The sequence below is a fragment of the Myxocyprinus asiaticus genome, chromosome 32 (genome assembly GCF_019703515.2).
Source record: "Myxocyprinus asiaticus isolate MX2 ecotype Aquarium Trade chromosome 32, UBuf_Myxa_2, whole genome shotgun sequence".
Taxonomy (NCBI): domain Eukaryota; kingdom Metazoa; phylum Chordata; class Actinopteri; order Cypriniformes; family Catostomidae; genus Myxocyprinus; species Myxocyprinus asiaticus.
The window spans coordinates 28,729,604-28,749,364 of record NC_059375.1 but is presented as its reverse complement, the minus strand read 5'-3'; the positions used below and the strand labels follow the sequence as shown (position 1 = coordinate 28,749,364).

The 19,761-nt window shown below is 37.3% G+C and overlaps 1 protein-coding gene across 3 annotated transcripts in view; it reads left to right on the top strand.

Moving 5' to 3' along the window:
* The window catches only part of osbpl7 (oxysterol binding protein-like 7), a 33,636-nt gene extending 13,973 nt beyond the window's left edge, over window positions 1-19,663 (top strand). The window contains exons 6-23 of one of the 3 annotated variants that reach the window (XM_051666794.1): window positions 2,351-2,506; window positions 4,377-4,500; window positions 4,622-4,740; window positions 4,970-5,056; window positions 5,360-5,383; window positions 5,931-6,081; window positions 6,203-6,333; window positions 6,520-6,612; window positions 6,826-6,991; window positions 8,289-8,575; window positions 13,116-13,253; window positions 13,338-13,401; window positions 13,512-13,590; window positions 13,682-13,826; window positions 14,219-14,369; window positions 14,734-14,860; window positions 14,999-15,121; window positions 16,720-19,663. In XM_051666794.1, coding sequence (XP_051522754.1) covers window positions 2,351-2,506; window positions 4,377-4,500; window positions 4,622-4,740; window positions 4,970-5,056; window positions 5,360-5,383; window positions 5,931-6,081; window positions 6,203-6,333; window positions 6,520-6,612; window positions 6,826-6,991; window positions 8,289-8,575; window positions 13,116-13,253; window positions 13,338-13,401; window positions 13,512-13,590; window positions 13,682-13,826; window positions 14,219-14,369; window positions 14,734-14,860; window positions 14,999-15,121; window positions 16,720-16,828 — 2,274 coding nt within the window. In that variant the 3' untranslated portion in view covers window positions 16,829-19,663. The remainder of the gene's footprint in view (window positions 1-2,350; window positions 2,507-4,376; window positions 4,501-4,621; window positions 4,741-4,969; window positions 5,057-5,359; window positions 5,384-5,930; window positions 6,082-6,202; window positions 6,334-6,519; window positions 6,613-6,825; window positions 6,992-8,288; window positions 8,576-13,115; window positions 13,254-13,337; window positions 13,402-13,511; window positions 13,591-13,681; window positions 13,827-14,218; window positions 14,370-14,733; window positions 14,861-14,998; window positions 15,122-16,719) is intronic. The other 2 variants (XM_051666796.1, XM_051666797.1) reach the window with 2 other exon arrangements.
* Window positions 19,664-19,761: the final 98 nt, after the last annotated feature.

The following is a 19,761-nucleotide window of genomic DNA, read 5'->3' as shown; positions in this document are numbered from 1 at the left end:
CATTGTTTTCTTCAATGGAAAAAGTATAATTCGTTTTTCTACACATAAATTGAGAAATATCCTTCCAGAATCTTTTAACTTGATGATAATTCCAAAATAAGTGGGATAATGTTTCTGGTTCAACTTTACAGAATGCACATTCATTATTAATTTCAATTTTACTTCTTTTAGTAATATAATCTTTGACAGGATATATTCTATGAATAATTTTAAAAGTTACCTCTTTAATTAGTATATTATTAGTATTAGTTATAAGGTATATATTACATTGATTCCATGCATTTTTCCAGTGTATTTATTCCAAATGAATATTCCAATATATGACACTAGGGGGAGTATTATTGCTTCTGCACATTTATCTGATTTGGTTATTATTACATTTTCTAATATCTACACCTTCTAGGGGAATAAAAGCTATAAAATATTATTTTTTATAGATTGGGAAATCTGATAAATTCTTGAACAACAATTTTACTCCTCCAGAGATGGATCTAAATACTTTTTTCAAATTCCTTGTGACTAATGGAAATACCAAAACAAGAACCATCCTCCTTAATTAACTGTATAACCAATATTATGTCATTTTCAAACCCATCTTTTAGGAAAATTGTTTTGCTATTATGTTTTATATCTCTGTTATTCCAAATTGTATATTTGTAAGTGTAATGTTTGTAGGTTAGTGTTCACAGAAGAAGTACCAGCCTATGAAAGTTTCAAAACTGCATTTCAGTACAAACTCTAGTCCACCAACCTGTTGAAATATTTACTTTGGGAAAATATTCCACATAAAGTCTTGTTTTATATATATATATATATATATATATATATATATATATATATATATATATATATATATATAGATAGATAGATAGATAGATAGATAGATAGATAGATAGATAATTTTGTATCCATTTTATCTTAAAATCCTGTTTGATATCCGGTAGTCCAAAGCATTTAGGCCTCCTTTTTCTTGGATATTACATATCTCCTTTTTTAGATAATGAGGTTTATTTCTCCATATAAAGTTAAAGAGCCTGAAGTTAACATTTTTAATAACTGACAAGGGAACATCAAGGGCTAGAGAAGCATACCACTAATCTTAACAATCCTTCAGATTTAGAAATAAGTACACGACCATACAATGAACTGATTTTTTCCCCAATATTATTTAAAATTGGGCAGATATTTTGACAAGCAAGTAGTGTCGTCCGCAAGTTGACTACATTTAATTTCACTGTCTTGAATTTGAATTCCTTTAAACCAGTTTTTGTTTTGCATATGTAATGTCATTATTTGGGTAACTAATAGAAAGAGAAGGGGTGAAAATGGATATCCCTGTCTGATTCCTCTAATGATATTAAATCACTGTGTTGTCCCATGAGCTAATTTCACTGAACTGATGATGTTATGATATAGGGTTTTAATTACTTGTTGAAAATATTCACCAAATCCAAAAAAAAATTATATAAATAATATAAAACTATCTTCTGGTATAAAATCACTACAGTCTATTAGAGCTAACACCAATCGAATAGTATTACAGATATGCCTGCCATTCATAAAACCAGACTGGTATTCATCTATAATTTGATTAAGTCCTTTTTTTAAGTCTTTCAGCAAAAACTAAAGCTAATAATTTTGCATCATTATTAATTAAAGTTATTGGTCTGCAATTGTCTAATGATAATGGGTCTTTATTTGGTTTCGGAATTATAGTTATTAGACCCGTTGTGGTAGGAAGATAACGTTTCAATTGCTTCCTTAAAAGCAAAAAATAAAAACTCAGAGATATTATCTTGAAAAGCTTACCAGGGGATTTGTTTTCTTTTAATTTTGAAATGCCTATATTTTATCTCGTTTAATGTTATTTTTGCATCACATATATTCCGGAATTCCTCATCAATGATTGTAGCTTTCATAACTTTCATATCAGTTTTTAGCTCTTTGAATTCTCTGAAGGCAAAGTCAAGTGTGTGTTTTAGAGCGTCAATACTGACGGTATTCTTCTTGACCATATCCTCTAGACCAGTGTTTTTCAATCCTTTCCTGGAGTACCACTAACACTACAAATTTTGGATGTCTCCTTTATCCTACACACCTGATTCTACTGATTAGCTTATTAATGGGCATATTGCATTGTCATGACTTGTTTACTCTTGTATACATTTTCTTTTCCAATTTTTGTATAGTGTATATTGTGTAAATTATATTGTGTACCCTGTTTACAAAGTGTATCCTTTTAATGCCCTGTATTTATAGTGATACTTTACATGTATACGTGGTACTTATCTGCATTGTTATTGTATGGTTACTAATGTGCTAATGCTAATTTCCTTACATTTTTTACTAGGCCAAGAGTCAGGATTTGTATTATATATGGGTCACTAAGCTGAGTGCCCATAGGATGTATAAGAAGAATGAGGCTGCACACCTTCACAATGGCTTCCTCCAGGCCCTGTCCCAAGGCGGTCATTTATCTCAGAAAAACAGTGCCATGCAGGACATGGTGAGTACAGCATTTACTAATTCCTCATGAGCCTTTCTGACTTTTCGAAGCCCTTTAAATCATTGGGGATTAGGAGAAGGTGTCCTCACAATTTAAGAGTAAGTGGAACTTGATTAGTGATTAGACACTTTGCCTCACAACCCAGATGGTGGTTATCTGGCTTTGTAAATACACTTTAAAAGATGTTTCTATAAGAGTTAAAGGTGAAGTATGTAATTTTTTTTAATGTTTTAATACTAATCCCATCTTAATATGCAGAGACAACCATAAGTAAGACAACTATAAGTAAGCCCCTGAAAATTGTAAACACTGAGGCACTGTGGCATTATCAAAATTGTTTAAGCATCCTAACTAGCCCGACATAGCATCATTAGCTCAACCAATGGCATGAGTTTGGAGTGAAATTATCAGTTTGCTCGACGAATAAAGCTGGTCTGGTTTCGGAAGTAAAATCCCATTAATTTGTTCTATAGGGAAATTGATTATTAATGGTAACTTATAAACCTACTGTGAGCTTGTTAAGCGATGGTATGTGATTCTGCTGAAACAATCAGTCTGCATTATTTAAACTTATTTAAAATATATATATATATATATATATATATATATATATATATATATATATATATATATATATATATATATATATCATGTTTAATAGTGAAATTCTTGGTGAAGAACTACACTATCCATGATCCAGCAAAGAAATATACCCCAATCAGAAAATCACTGCAAACAAACTTCAGGCAAAAGAGCTCTGCAGTGTCCTCCCACTTCCATGACGCCCTGCGAATAACGCAACCATGCTGGTCTCCCTACACTCTCAAACTAAAAGGTCGAACAGTAGTGGATTTTGCAGATACCAATAACTAAGGTGGTGGAAAGGGCCGATAACCAATGAATCAGCCAATAGTTTTTAAAATCGATTTATAGAACGTAAAAAAAAAATTTTTTTTAGTCTCTTCTTACTATGATGGGCACAGACATAGAGGCTTCAAGAGTTCAAAATGATTAACTTCTCAGATGCAATTTATTGTTCAACCAAAATCCCAATAATACCAGAATAAAATTAAGATTTGATGCATAATATGGGACTTTTAACTGTAAACAACACAAAAGGGGCTCTTATTTTGAAATTATGATGATTTGGCTCCGTTACAATGCTTTATATTTAAGTATTTACCAAATTAGGTTTTTTATAGCCTATATATTCACCAGATGAAGGGTTTTTATATACATATATACAGTGTATTTCTATATACATTTCACTATATGAGGTTTAATGAGAAATACCGGAAAATCGGCATAGATTTTTGACGATAACCGATAGTTCCAAAAAACAACCATCTGCACCGATAAATTGGTAAAACCGATATTTCGGTCTACCTCTAAAATTACTGATAAATTCGTATTTTAATATTTTGCAATATACTTTAAAAATATTGCTTATATACTTAGAATCAACAACTTCAAATCAATAGTTTTATAATTTTCCATCATTTTTAATTTGATTATGTCATTCACAATGCTTCATGTAATTGTTGCTCATTCCCTTATTAAAGAATTTAAGAACATACTAGTACACAGTTTTGAACTTTTGTCTTTTTGTCTGGTTTCCAAATATTCTTTTGCTTCAAATCAAAGTTTGTAATGGTGTGATTCATCTCGGAGATGGTTGGATTGGTTCATGGCATACAACTCTTTTATGAAGTACAACTCTTTTTTTGTGAATGGGAAAAATACTTCCGGAACCAAGGCAGCTGAAAAAGTGGGTGGATGGAAAAAATCCAAATAGAAATGACACACTTCACCTTTAATAATTGTATTGTCTAATGGAATTTACAAATGTATTTCTTATAAATAATGCTAGAGCACGACAGTGTCTTACTTGGGTGAAACTCAGAGTGCAAATTTGCCATGTGTCAATCCTGCCATTAATGGGAAAGTGTCAGCCTGGCTACAGCAAACCCAAGAGCCTGACATCTGTGCCCAAGGTACTGGAGAATTTTTGCTTTCAATACGACTAGTAAAACAATAATACAAAGACACATAAGTACAGATGAGGATTTAGAAAACAGTTTGGCCTATGTAGTAAATTTTTGTGCTGTTTTCTAGAACTTAACCGTTGTCAAATGGAACTTAATGAGCTGCACCGGATGGTCCAAAAGCTGCACTCTTTAGAGCCAGGCCAAACAGTTAATAATGGGGACCTTCAGAGGATTATCAGTATGCAGGTTAGTAACAGGAGTCATGTGATGACAATGACTAGACTTTACTGGCATAACTTATGAGTAAACTCTGCCACATGTATGCCCATTAATAGGCCATACACTTAAAAAATTCAAACCACTCAAATTAAAAACTTAAAATTAAATGGATGGAACCAAAGATTACATTATAACATAATGATGAAAACACTTATTTCAGTGTACTATGATTACGCTACATATTTTTGACCCACAGAATCTTACTCTTGACAAGCCCAAGAAGAAGTCTGGCAAGATTTGGGGTCATTCCCGCACACTCTCTCGAGTTGAGGCTCTAGGAATGGTGAGGCTGTAGTGAAAGGTTTATTTATTTGATATTAGGATGATATCTTAGATAAAGTCTTGGAAGCAATTCTGATCTTTGCCTGCAGGGTTTCCCCTCCCATTGGGATTATTTAATGTTTTCCACAAAGGTCTGGAAACTATTATGGAATGTTTCCATATTCATATGCAGTGTGATCCCAAAGATCTCTGTGTATTTTTATTTTTAAAACAGTAGTCAGGCATTTGTGTTGTGCTAATGTCTAGTGAGCATTAGAGCTTTTACACCCTCAGTAATTATAGTCAACTCCTTTTTTACATGAAGCCATTTCGTGGGATTACTAAATCGGTAAGTCAGCACAAGGCACCGCTACTTTCCCTTACAAAAAGTACTGTAGCATTACCATTGTATCAGATGGTAATACCTTGGTACTTTGATGTGGTACTGAATAATTGCCATATTTACATATCATGTACTCCAAGGAACATCAAAGAATACCATGGTACATGTCCAAAAAACCAGGGTATAGCCACAGTACATGCCCAAAACATGGTATTACCAAAGTATCATGTCTCAAAACCATAGTAATACCATGATCATTTTTGTTAGCGTTAGTAAAATATGCTGTTTAAAGTAGTTAAAGTTTCCAATCTTTACAGAAAAATATATTTATGGGGTAAGGGGTAATCCTTGTAAAGTCCTACACTTTATACCAGGTAGCAAATGCATTATATCATGTTGTCTTATATTGTATATTGTATAGTAATTGCAGTGTTTTTGCCTTTGTAAATGTAGTATAGACTCTGAATGTCACATGGTGGACATATTTGGTGGAACTGTAGTTCTTTAGACACCAGTGTCTCCTCCTCCCTTTCTACCCTCCTTTTTAATGCAGTTATCATCAAGCCATCTGAACAGCTCTTCCCACCTGGGAACCTCCGTGCCCTCCATCCCAGATTACGTCAGTGCCCAGCTCAACCCACCAGCCTCCACATCCTCAGAATGCAAGAAGCTCCAGCAGGACATCAGCTCCATGTCCCTGAGAGGTCAAAATAATTATTATTTTGTTTACATTAAAATCCAGCTCATGTTAATATGTTACATTACATGTATTAGTACTGAAGGGCTGATAGAGGAAAATGAATGTCATTGTGTGTGTCCTCACAGTTCATGCGTCTCTGCGTTCTGCTCATGAGGCTCTTGCTCAGGAGCGCCAGCGGCTGCATGATGCCTGGTCCAGCAGGGAGCTCCGCCAGATCACCTCTGCCCAGATCAACAACCTCTGCAGCCTGGCTGAGGTGACAAAGACATTAATTAGTTAGTGAGAAGCCCATAGTGCATAGTAATTTCCTTTGCATGCATGCAGTGCATACATAAATTTACTACAACCTATGTTTATTAATGCTAGAATTGTTAGAATGTTGTTTTGTGCATCATGTGTTGTGCTTTACTGCATAGATGTGTGTATGTATGTGTACCTTTAGTTAGATGTTGAGTCCCGACACATCAAAATCCACAAACTGTCTGTCTCCTCCAACTCTTCTGAAGAGTCCTACCGTACTGTGGTACAAAGAAAGGTGTGTCTCCTCCCACCCATAACCTACTCACTCCAGTCCCTGTTTTGTTCTATTTATCTCCTTCTTCCTCTTTATTCTTTTTACAGGTGGATAGGTTTCACCTACTTCATTCGCCAAACAGGCTCCTTTGTCCTGTCATTATTTTCTTTATAGTATTATGCAATCAAGGTCACAGTTTATTATTATCCTGATGTCTGTCTCTGTTTCATTCAGTCTGTCTCAGGCCATAGTTCGCCTCTTCGTCCACCCTCGGTGGCTGACTCAGCAGCGGAGTATTTCGATGCATGTGATGAGCCCATGTGTGCGAGTTCTTCCGAGCTGTCTGACGAGTCCGGCCTGAGTGATGGATCCAGTAATTCAGAACCTGATGAGACTCATGGTCAGTGGACACTTGCTCTTTTATCACCCATTATCTTGCAGCATGTAGAGGGCACACTTTAATAATTTGTTCTCGATGTAATATCAGTCCTAGATGCAATAACAGCCCTAAATGCAACTACTGTTTCATTTTATGCAAATTAACCATTTCTTCTAAAATGAACCATTTCAACTAAGGTACACTTTCATACAGGGGTCCAGTTTATAATAAAGGAATATTCTGAGTTCAATACAAGTTAAGCTCAATCGACAACATTTGTGACATAGTGATGATTACCACAAACATTTATTTCAACTTGTCCTTCCTTTTCTTAAAAGAAAGAAGAAAAAAGATCTGGGTTACAGTGAGGCACTCACAATGGAAGTGAATGTGGCCAATCCATAAAAGTTAAAATACTGTATAAAATGTATAGCCAACAAGACATAAACAATATACAAGTTAACATGATTTTAGTGTGATAAAATCACTTACTAAACTGTACAGTTATATCCAGTTTTACAACTTTGATAACATGATGACGTAACGCTGTAAACCCAGTAATCCTGCAAAAACAACGATTTAAACAACTTTAAAGCTTAAATAACACGCAAGTTTTAACAAAATTGCTTTTATAAAATTATACGTTTTACAATTCTGCATTTTAACTCTCAAAAAATTAGCCACATTCACTTCCATTGTAAGTACCTCACTGTAGCCTCAATTTTTTCTTTTTTTTTTTTAAGAAAAGGAGGGACAAGTCAAAATAAATTTTTGTAGTAATCACCATTATGCCACAAATGTCAATTGAGCTTAATTTATATTTAACCTGTAATACTCCTTTCAGGTACACTTATTTTACACCTAGTGTTGATAACTCATTGATATATGGCTTGTAGGTGTAAAATTGAAGATTCATTATTTTGTGCCGATATTACATTTAGTATCAAAATATACAATATTTAAGTCTTTTATTACATTAATTACCAAACATTATTACCTAAAGGGCTATTATTATATTTAAGACCAAAAGGTTTTATATTTAAGGCCTTTATTACATTTGGGAACAAAAATGGTTAAATTTGGGGATTTTATTACATTTAGGATCGAGACATTTAGGGCCTTTAATACATTTGATTTAGGACTGAAATTTAGGACCTTTATTACATTTAGAACCACTTATTACATGTGTGCCCTATACTCTCCATGTGCACTTTGATGTCTCTGACTTGTGGGGAAGGGCTTGAAAAACCATTAAGGAATATTCAATTGTGTGTGTTCCAACATTAACTGTTTTCCTTATTTTGAATTAACCCAACAGCATTGGCTTCACGCAAATACCGTGACAGCCTTTCAAAGGCACCACCAAAACTGCCCACCATTAAGAACACCGGCCGTCGTACTAGTCTGCCTGCAATCTGCCCTGACAACAGCCATGTTGGCTTAATGACTATCCTCTACAACAACATAGGGAAAGACCTGTCTCGTGTCTCCATGCCAGCAGCTCTGAATGAACCTGTGTGCTTGCTGCAGAGACTCTGTGAGGAGCTGGAATACTCTGACCTACTGGACACAGCTAACCATACTGATGACCCCTATCAGAGGATGGTAAGAATGATGGAAGCTATGGCAGGGCTTCATATGTTGGAATTATTTAGAATTAAGATATCATTACTGTATCTATACACATAGTGGCCCCTAAAAGTATTTGGACATATATGCTACATTTAAAATAAATGTAATGTCACTGCATTAGCAATAACAAAATATAAAATCATGTGGCATCTGCAAATGATACTAGACATTTTCTCAGAACTAATATTAGCTTGTAACAAGGTTTGGGAAAGGAGGAAGCAAAACCCGGATTAACAATTAACAAGACTTTAATCAACACAAATGCTGAACTAAAACATAACAACAGACGTCGACACACACACAGCTCCGTGTGTCTCTCTTTCTCTCTCTCTCTCTCTGATGTCCCCAGCTCCTCCTTTATCTGTATGTATAACTCTAAAATAATAAAATAGCTTTTCAGCTTCAACATAAACAGACAACTTTGGCGGTTGAAGCGTGTCTCTCTTTCACGATCTCTGGCATGGTCTCTCCTTTTATTGCTCTCCCCAGTGCTTACTGCAATCAGAAACAGGTGTTAGACATTATAGCACTCAGGTGTGCACCCTTACCGCTTTCTCTCTCTCTGGACGAATGCTTGAACACGCCCCCGCCACCACATACCCCCACAGCCCGACTCAGGCCAGGGCGTCATCTGGCCTGTCCACCACTCACCCCCCATTTCTGGAGAGGAAGTCCGCGACCACCATCTGTGCCCCCGTCCTCTGGGCCACCTTGAACTTAAACGGCTGAAGAGCCAGATACCAGTGGGTGATCAGCGCGTTGGTATCTTTCATGTGCTGGAGCCATTGGAGCGGGGAGTGATCTGAACAGAGGGTGAAGGCACACCCCAACAGATAATACCGGAGAGTAAAGACGGCCCACTTGATGGCAAGACACTCTTTTTCAATGGTGCTGTACTCCGTCTCTCTCAGTGAGAGCTTGCGACTAATGTATAGCACCGGCCGTTCCTCCCCCTCCACCACCTGCGAGAGCACCGCCCCCAGCAACCTATCTGAAGCATCCATCTGTAAAATGAAAGGGAGAGAGAAATCGGATGAATATAAAAGCGGTCCATCACAAACTGAGGCTTTCACCTGCGTAAACGCCTGTTGACACTGCTTCATCCACTGGACCACGTCTGGAGCTACCTTTCTAGTGAGATCAGTCAGCGGGCTGGTGACGCCCGAATAATTAGGCACAAACCTTCTATAATAGCCAGCCAGCCCCAGGAACTGTCTCACCTCCTTTTTGTTCTTGGGTCTTGGGCAGGTCGCAATCACTGCAGTCTTATCAATTTGGGGACACACCTGCTCGTGACTCAAAAGGAACCCCAGATACTGCACCTCAACCTATCCAATTTCGCACTTCTTGGGGTTTGCCGTGAGTCCCGCTCATTGCAGTGACCTCATAACAGCCCTCAGATGCTGGATGTGCTACTTCCATTCATTACTGTATATAATGATGTCATCCAGATAGGCAGCGGCGTAAGTAGAGTTTGGTCTGAGGACTCGGTCCATAAGGTGCTGAAATGTAGCCAGGGCCCCGGACAAACTGAATGGAAGTGTCACAAATTGGTGTAAGCCAAACGGTGTGGAGAAGGAAGTTTTTCTCAGGACATTGGCTTTAAGGGGATATGCCAATAACCCTTTGTCAAATCCAGTGTCAAGTAAAAGCAAGCTGTGCCCAACCGATTGAGCAACTCATCAATACAACGCATTGGGTATGCATCAAATTTAGACACCTCATTGATTTTCCTATAATCCAAACAGAACCGTACTGACCTGTCACTCTTAGGGACTAGAAAAACTGGGCTGGACCAATCAGTGTGGGATTCTTCTATTACTCCCATACTCACTTACTTAGTATTGCATCTAATTCTTCCCGAACTACTTTTTTCTTGTGCTCATGTAGTCAGTAGGGACGGCTACGTACCACTACCCCGGGCGCCATCTTGATGTGGTGCTGAATGAGGTTTGTACAACCAGGCAGAGCGGAGAACACGTCTGCAAATTCCTTTTGCAACCTGGCAACCTCTGTGACTTGCGACGGTGAGAGGTGGTCCCTACAAGTGATTGGGGTGACATGACTGGCTTTTAAGTTCACCTCCAGCCCGAGCTCCACCCTCCCTGGAACCACCATTGCCATCGTCACAGGGACCACCTCCCTCCATAATTTCAGGAGGTTGAGATGGTATTTTTGACGTGTGTCACCTCTATCTGTTCGCCTATCCTCATAATCAAGATCTCCTACACATCGTGTGACCTCAAAGGGCCTTTGCCACTTGGAAAGTAATTTAAAGCTTAATGTTGGGAGTAATACAAGCACTTTGTCTCCCGGTGCAAATTCCCGTAGCCAAGTGCCCGTCATACAGTCGGCTTTGACGTTCTTGAGCTTGGAGCAAATTCTCCTGTGTTAGTTGACCCAAAGTGTGGAGTTTTTCTCTAAGATCAAGAAAGTACTGAATTTCATTTTTACTGTTTGAAGGTCCCTCCACCAAAGCTTCCCGCACACTGCGCGGTCGCCGCCCATACAGCTGCTCTAATGGGGAAAACCCTGTGGAGGCTTGTGGTACCTCTCGAACTGCAAATAACAGGGGATCGAGACACTTGTCCCAATTTCTAGCATCCTTGTGTACGAACTTACGAATCATATTTCTATTAAAAAAATATGTTTTATTAATATTAGTTTTATTAAACCATTCCACCAACCCGTCTATCTGTGGGTGGTAAACACTGGTGCGTATCAATTTAATACCCAGTCATTTGTATAGTTTGCGTACATTTGTTAGTTTACGTGACATGAACGTAGTGCCCTGATTAGTGAGGATTTCTTTCGGAATTCCCACTTGGGAGATTATTCTGAAGAGTGCCTTCGCAACACTACGTGCTGAGATGTTGCGCAGAGGGACTGCTTCCGGATATCGCGTTGCATAGTCCACCAGAACCAATACAAAGTGATGTCCACGTGCCGTCCACTCTAATGGCCCAACGAGGTCCATGCCAATTCTTTTGAAGGGGTCCTCGATTAACGGAAGGGGTGCAATGGTGCTCTTAGGGTGGCCAGCTGATTCTATAATAGCGAAATGCGGATATGAAAGTGTGATGTTTTGCTGGAGCTGTTGACCATCAATAACTTTCACTTGGTCAAGGGCATGCCTGAGGGTTTCGTCTCTTGACTGCTCCAGAGGGAAGTCCCCTTTGGGAAATCCTCTACTCTCCCTTACATCATCCTGATGTGGAGCTGACGAAGACCACCCCGGCACTGCTTCCCCCGCCAAGGCATTGCTCATTTCACATCTATTAATTTTCTCACAGGACCAATCCACACATATTCCCTTTACAGAGTTCGAAATTCTGGCCAAATTGTTCTCAAAATTTGTGGATGGATGAAGCGGAAACTAACTGCATCCTCCACTTTTTGCCCCCAAAATTTAATAATGAATGTCACTACAGGATAATTGTCCTTGTATCAGGATAAATCCCCATGCACATACCTCACCCTCACCCTTTTACTTGTGCCCAAAGCCTCGTCTTGAGCCTGGAGCACCTGCTTGAGCCTGGAGCACTTGATGTCTTCCGCCAACGGTGAGGACTCCATGCTGGCATATATTTACTCCAAAATCTCGGGGTTCGGCATCAGTGTAACAAGATTCGGGAAAGGAGGACGGGACCCAGATTAACAATTAATACGATTTTAATCAACACAAACGCTGAACTGAAACATAACAACAGATGTCGACACATACACACAGCTCCATGTCTCTCTCTCTGGCGTTCCCGGCTCCTCCTTTATCTCTCTCCTGCTGATTGGGCAACTTAGCGCAGGGCGTGCATCCTCACGGCCCAGCCACGCCCTCCTCCTCCTCCTCCAAACTGGTCACAAGGTGATTGTTAGAGGATGTATTAAAGGGATAGTTCACCCAAAAATGAAAATTCTCTCATCATTTACTTACCCTCATGCCATCCCAGGTGTGTATGTCTTTCCTTTTTCTGCAGAAAATAAACAAAGGTTTTTAGAAAAATATCTCAGCTCTGTTGGCCCATATTTAAAATGCAAGCGAATGGTGACCAGACCTTTGAAGCTTTAAAAATCACATAATGGCCACATAAAATAATCCATAAGACTCCAGTGGTTTAATCTATATCTTCAGAAGCAAGTGTGGGTGAGAAACAGATTAATATTTAAGTCACTTTTTACCTTACATCTCCACTTTCACATTCAAAATGTAAAAGAATGTGGAAAAATTGAAAGTGGGATTTATAGTTTAAAAGTACTTAAATACTGATCTCTTTCTCACCCACACCTATCGTATTGCTTTTGAGGATATGGATTTAACCACTGGAGAATTTTCATTTTTAGGTGAACAATCCCTTTTTCAACTGTATTTATTCTGTATTAGGTGCAATGCTTGGAATAGACAAAACTGGGAGCAAAAATGTGTTGTCTGGCAGATATTTGCACCTGGCTTTGGCCTTTAAATTAGCTGCAATTTCTTTCTAAACTGTAAAATTTTCTTTTTTTTCCCTCTGTAAAGGTTTATATTGCTGCTTTTGCCATATCTGGCTATGCCACGGCTCAATATCGCAACCGTTACAAACCCTTTAATCCAGTGCTGGGAGAGACATTTGAGTGTATCAGAGAAGACAGAGGCTTCCGCTACATTAGTGAGCAGGTAAGTGATTGTCATCACTGATCTTACATTAGAGAAGTTTGCTATGGAGCGGTGATTGACTCTGCAGGTTTGTATTGTCCTCAGGTGTCTCATCATCCACCCATATCTGCCTGCCATGCAGAATCAGACAATTTCAACTTCTGGCAGGGTATGATTTGTGCCCTATTTACAACTATTTATAATGTAAACAATTGCTTTATGTTTGAATTAAACAATCACATTCCTTTGTGTTGACTTACCTCTACATGCTGAGAACAGACCAGAGATGGAAGAACAAGTTTTGGGGCAAGTCATTGGAGATCATTCCAACAGGGATGGTTAATGTGACTCTTAAAAAGCAAGTATCTACTTGACCTTGGTGTCAATGACATTCCAATGTTTTCAGAATGCTGGGAGAGGAATCTGATTGGTATTTGATATGCCCTTAGGTACGGTGACCACTATGAATGGAACAAAGTGGTGACGTGCATCCACAATGTCCTTAGTCAGCAGCGATACCTTGAGCACTATGGTGAGGTCATTATCCGCAACTTGAAGAGTTCGGTCTGCACCTGTAAGATCGTATTTGTTAAGGTGTGTTTAGTTTTGACTGGAAATTAAGACATGATTCTTAAAGGGATAATTCACCCCAAAATTTAAATTCTGTCATCATTTACTCACCCTCATGTTGTTGCAAACCCATTTGACTCTTCCATGAAACCCAAAATGAGATGTTTGGCAACATGACAGCCTCAGTCACCATTCACTTTCATTGTATGGAAAAAGACACATGAAAGTGAATGGTGACTGAGGCTGTCTGTCCCTAAAATTCTACCTTTTGTGTTCCACGGAAGAAAGTAAGTCATGTGGCTTTGGAACAAGGCTGACCAAATTATGACAGAAGTTTAATTTTTGGGTGAACCATCCATTTAAGTATACTGGTACAGTGTATGTATAAATGCTGAAAATCTTTTTTACCCTCTCAGTCTCGTTACTGGGGTTCAGATGGGACCAAAAATGAAGTTCAGGGTCAAGTTCTTGATGAGACTGGTAATGTTATCCACCGATTTGGTGGATTTTGGCATGAAGGAATCTTCTGTGACACCCTGCCCAATCCACAGTGCATATGGAAGCCAAGTGAGTAGAGGACAGCTGAATCTTTAAAGGGATAGTTCACTCGAATGCAAAACGCTAATTCTGTCACCATTTACTCACCCTTATGTTTTTTCAAACCCATATGACTTTCTTCTTTCTGTCGAACACAAAAGGAGATGTTAGGCAGAGTGAAAGCCTCAGTTACCAATGACTTATATCACATCTTTTTTCCATACAATGAAAGGGAATAGTAACTGAAGCTATCATCCTGCATGAGTGATGACAGAGTTTTCATTTTTGGGTGAACTATCCCTTTATGCTTTGATCTGTGTGGCTGTTCTGTCTGACAAAACAAATAAATCAGTACGTTCACTGATGTTGTCAAAATGTCTGTGATTCATTGCAGATTCACAGCCCAAGAACTACCTGCTTTACTATGGCTTCTCTAGCTTTGCTATGGAGATGAATGAGCTGACCTCTGACCTTAAGCCACTGCTGCCCCCTACAGATACCCGCTTGCGCCCTGACCAAAGGTGATACCGTCTTAATAGATGCTGTTAAATAGACTTTGGAGTCTGATGGCACACATGGTTTATGAATCCTTAATGTTCATATTTATGTTCATATCTTTTTCCTTATGTGTTAAGTGTGCTCTGTGTTGTTATTGTTAGGTTACTTGAGGAAGGGAAAATAGAGGAGACTGATAAAAAGAAGGATGAAGTGGAAGAAAATCAAAGAGAAAGAAGAAAAATTCTGGCCAAGAGAGGAGAGGAACACATCCCTCGCTTCTTCAGGTAAGTTGGGTCATTCATTATGCAATACTACTACTCTGGTAAAGCTCAGGCAACTTAAATTTATTAATTTTAACTTGATTATTTACACAATGGTAATAAAATGAACAAGATGCCTAATAGGATGGAACCAAACAGGATAGAAATAAAGGGCTAAAGTAAGGCTAAAGCAAGCCATTCCTCAATGAGGGATTGAGAGTTATTCCTCGGTGAGGGATTGTGAGTTAGCTTACATATAAGAGTCGTCTTGAGGTTAACTTTTAATATCTCTTAAACCTTTTGACATTTTTATACTATCATTAGTTATTTTAGAAAACAGGATGAAATGTTTAAGAATGAGACAAATCGACTAATACAACAAAACTGGAATTCATAGAATATATGACCAATACTAACTATTGTATGTGTTGTTGTTGTTTTCTCATCAAAAATAATGCCACTTCCTGGTGGATGATGTCATCTTGCACAAAAGATTAACAGGATGTAAATTGAAACTGAGGATGTACAATAGGAAAGAGCTATAAATTGACTACTAATTTATATTTCCAATTTATATTTATATTTAAACAGTTTTCCAAGAAAACAGTTAGAGTAAGGCAAAAATTAAGAAGCACATTGAATATGTCTTAAATTGCCAGTTTTTCCATTTTAGAAGTTAGTGCATAGCATCCTGGGGACCTCGCAAACATGCTAACATCTGCTCATTCCAAAGTGATGAAACTGTTTTAAATTCATCCATATGTTCACTTAAAGCGATAGTTCACCCAAAACTGAAAATTCTCTCATCATTTCCCACCCTAATGCCATCCCAGATGTGTATGACTTTCTTCTGCAGAACACAGACAAAGATTTTTAGAAGATGATTTCAGCTATGTAGGTCCATACATGCAAGTAAATGGGTGCCAAAATTTTGAAGCTACACAAAACAAACATAAAGGCAGTGTATAAGTAATCCATAAGACTCCAGTAGTTAAATCCATAAGCGATAAGATTGGTTTGGGTGAGAAACAGATCAATATTTAAATCCTTTTTTACTGTAAATATCCACTTTCACAATCTTCTTCTATTGTTTTTTTTTTTTGTTTTTTTGTTTTTTGCGATTTGCATTCTTCATTGCATTTCACCACCTACTGGGCAGGGAGGAGAATGTAAAGTAAAAATGGACTTAAATATTGATCTGTATCTCACCCACACCTATCATATCGCTTCTGAAGGTATAGATTTAACCACTGGAGTGTTGTGGATAACTTTTGCTATTTGGAGCTTCAAAATTTTGGTACACATTCACTTGCATTGTATGGACCTACAAAGCTGAAATATTCTTTTAAAAATCTTAATTTGTGTTCAGCAGAAGAAAGAAAGTCATACACATTTGGGATGACTTGAGGGTGAGAGAATTTTCATTTTTGGGTGAACTATCCCTTTAATTGTGATATTGTGATAAAAGAAAACAAATTTATTTGATTTCCATCTTTAAATTTGTAAGTTTATTATTTAATCTACTATATTAAGACATACAGAACATGATGGGGACATGAAAATGAGAATTAATTTGTTTATAAGTATTAGATTAGAATCCTGCAATGTCCCCCATCTTACAGGAAAACCTTGGATGGTGCGGGAAGGGAAGTATGGCTGTACAATGGAACGTATTGGAAGATCAGGGAGAATCCTGGATTTTCCAATGTTAAAAACCTGGAATTGTGGTGAAGAAGGCAGATTGCAGCAACACTGTGGACGTTAAGTACTTGTGGCAAATTGTGCATGCACACTTGTTTTTTAAAAGACTACATAAAATTGAAATTTTGGGAGCAAAGATGAATTGCCCAGTTTTCATACCAAATTGAATCCACTGAGCAAGGATGGTGCTTTTACCCTAAAGCAACTGGTGATATACATTTTGAACATTTCTATGTATTTCATGGTTGAGGACACAGAAACTTGTAGACAATCTGACCTCGTCTTCCACTTTGGATAATATAAGCCAAAAGGTAAACGGGAGATGTATGTGAGTTCTAGACATATGTTTAGTTAACCAATCTTGAATCTTATTACACATACACATATCTATGGACTATGTTAAATTATTTATCAGCTCCTTTAAGTACTTATTTGCCAGCGGATACAAGCATAATAGTTCCCTCAATGGAGACTGGATAAAAAAGGTGAATGTGAATTATTGTACCTAAATGTAATATTCAGAGTTGTTGTTAATGGATTTAATCATGAGATTTACTTTAGGTGGAGTCTCCAGTTTATAAATGGACAATTATTTCCTCTGCAAAGCCATGGCTCAACCTGAGAAGGATTTAGCAGTAAATGGATTAATTCTAATTTGGGCCCTCATTGACTCGTACTAAAAGTGATTGCTGAAATGTGTCCTCATCACTCTTATATGGCAGGTCTTTAAAAATAAATAAATAAAGTAAATGGCATATTTTTAGTTTAGACCATGAAATTATATGTATTGGCATTTAAGTATGAATTAAACTGACTTTTTAAATCCTAAATATGAGCTGTGAAATCAGAAATGACCCTTTTATGTAGACTTGGCAGACATATTTACAACATTCAATGTACAAATGTGCAATTAATAAACTTTCAGTCAAAGGTCATGACTTGCATAGCTATTTAAAACAGCAGTTAAAGGTGCACTCAGTAACTTTTTTCTTTGTGTCATCTTGGTGGATTGGTGACACACTGACACCTAGCGGCCTGGATGCAGCTTCATTTAAAATCAATAGTTTTCAATCTCAGATGCCATTGTAGAAATTTAGTTTTCACAGTCAGCCATGATTACTTTAATCAATGAGTGAAAGTGTTAAATAACAGGACAATTACTGAGATTAAGCGAGTAGTATTCAGCTGGTCATGTGATTCTAACATGGCAGCCCAAATGAGGGGACCCTCTCCATGTAGAATAAAACAGCTTTTATATGGTTACTTTTATGATTGAATTCTTCATTTTAATGTGAGTGGTCATGATTTACTACATATATTGCAAAATTACAATTAATGTCTTTAGGTGTTTAACTTTTTTAATGAGGAAAAAAAAATGACTGAGTGCACCTTTAAATGCACAATATGAAAGAAAGGGAAAAGAAGGAATTTAGAATAGTTCAGTCTTTATTACATTTAGAATTAATCAAAAAACATCATTTATTATTATACACAGTATTTCGCCAGCGTTCCTGCTGTGTCTGAGACTCAGGGCGCTTGGTGGAAGAAACTCACGTTTATCTTGATTCACTACAGAGCACCTTTTAAATTATTATTCATTTTATTTTATTTTATTATTATAATTATTACTGTTATTTGTTGCTTTTAACCCAACAGAAATATATACAAATCTAATATCAGATGATGTCAGAGAGAACACATTATAATTATGTTCCATAAAAGACCTGCCATTGACAATTTTGAGGATGTGGGGGTATAATGTCCACCAGGGGTCAGTCAAAACATGGATTGATTGCAAATATGACAACAGACAATTCGTTCAGAGTATTTTCAGTACACATCAAAAGTCACAAAAAGTTTTAGGGCTCCTTCAAGTGTAAAAAACAGAAACCAAACATGAACATTAATTACAAACCTTTTAAATGAACATGGAAACACTCTTTAATTGCACTTTAAAATACATCTCAGTCAGTTAAATAAGATTGTTGCTATCTCTTGTAGCCATGTTTTTGTTGGTATTTTACAGTTTAATATCCTAATAACTAATCTTACTAAACCAACAAACAAAACAATTTCTTTAAATTATTACATTTGTAGAATATTAAAAAGGTTCCCTGTATTTGAATCACCTGTTAACTTGTACCTATTTGTTATGTTAAATAATCTACACATACTTGGCCTAAGTGTGATCTCTGGCCATGGCTTTTTAATCCAATAATGGCATTGTAAAATAATGCAGTGTGATTGCCTCTAAATAATATTACACTTACTGTATTTCATTTGGTTTTGCATCTAAATACATATATTAAGGATAGAAAGAGGCAGTTAGAGTCAGTTTGTTGACTTCTTAAAAGCTGTGACCACAGAAACCATGTTGGTTTTTGCACATTGCAATTTCTCTAAAACTTCTATAAACACATTGATGGGTCAAACAAACTTTCATACGTTTTAACAAAGAGTCATATTTATAATTGTCTTATTTTACAAGTATTGTGATAGAGTTCAAGTTTGAACAGGGGGCACAGACCATTTTAACTTTACATCCTTAAAACCTTTCTCATCACCACCCTGCATATGTGTATGTCCGTGTACCTGTGCATACATGTGTGTGTGATCTGAAATAATCTGTTATCGGAAAACCAATACATTTTGAGTTTGGATGTTTTGCAGGACCTCTCAGGTTTTCTGCAGTGGAGTTTTGTCACCCACTGGTCTGTCTGAGGTCATTCTTACCTTTGAATGCCTGCAGTCCCTGATAGGCTAAGACTGAGGGCTCATTCTTCCTCTGTGTCATTGACATCTGTGTGTGGGCTGTCTGAATGTTACTCTGTTGTTTAAATAAAGATGATGTATAGTCAGTCTGAAGCTCCTGCCAGGTGTCCATTTTTCCACCCTGTCTGTCTGCATACTGTCATGTGCGGTGCCTCCAGACATGATGCTGTTGCTTTAAGTATGTCCTGTTA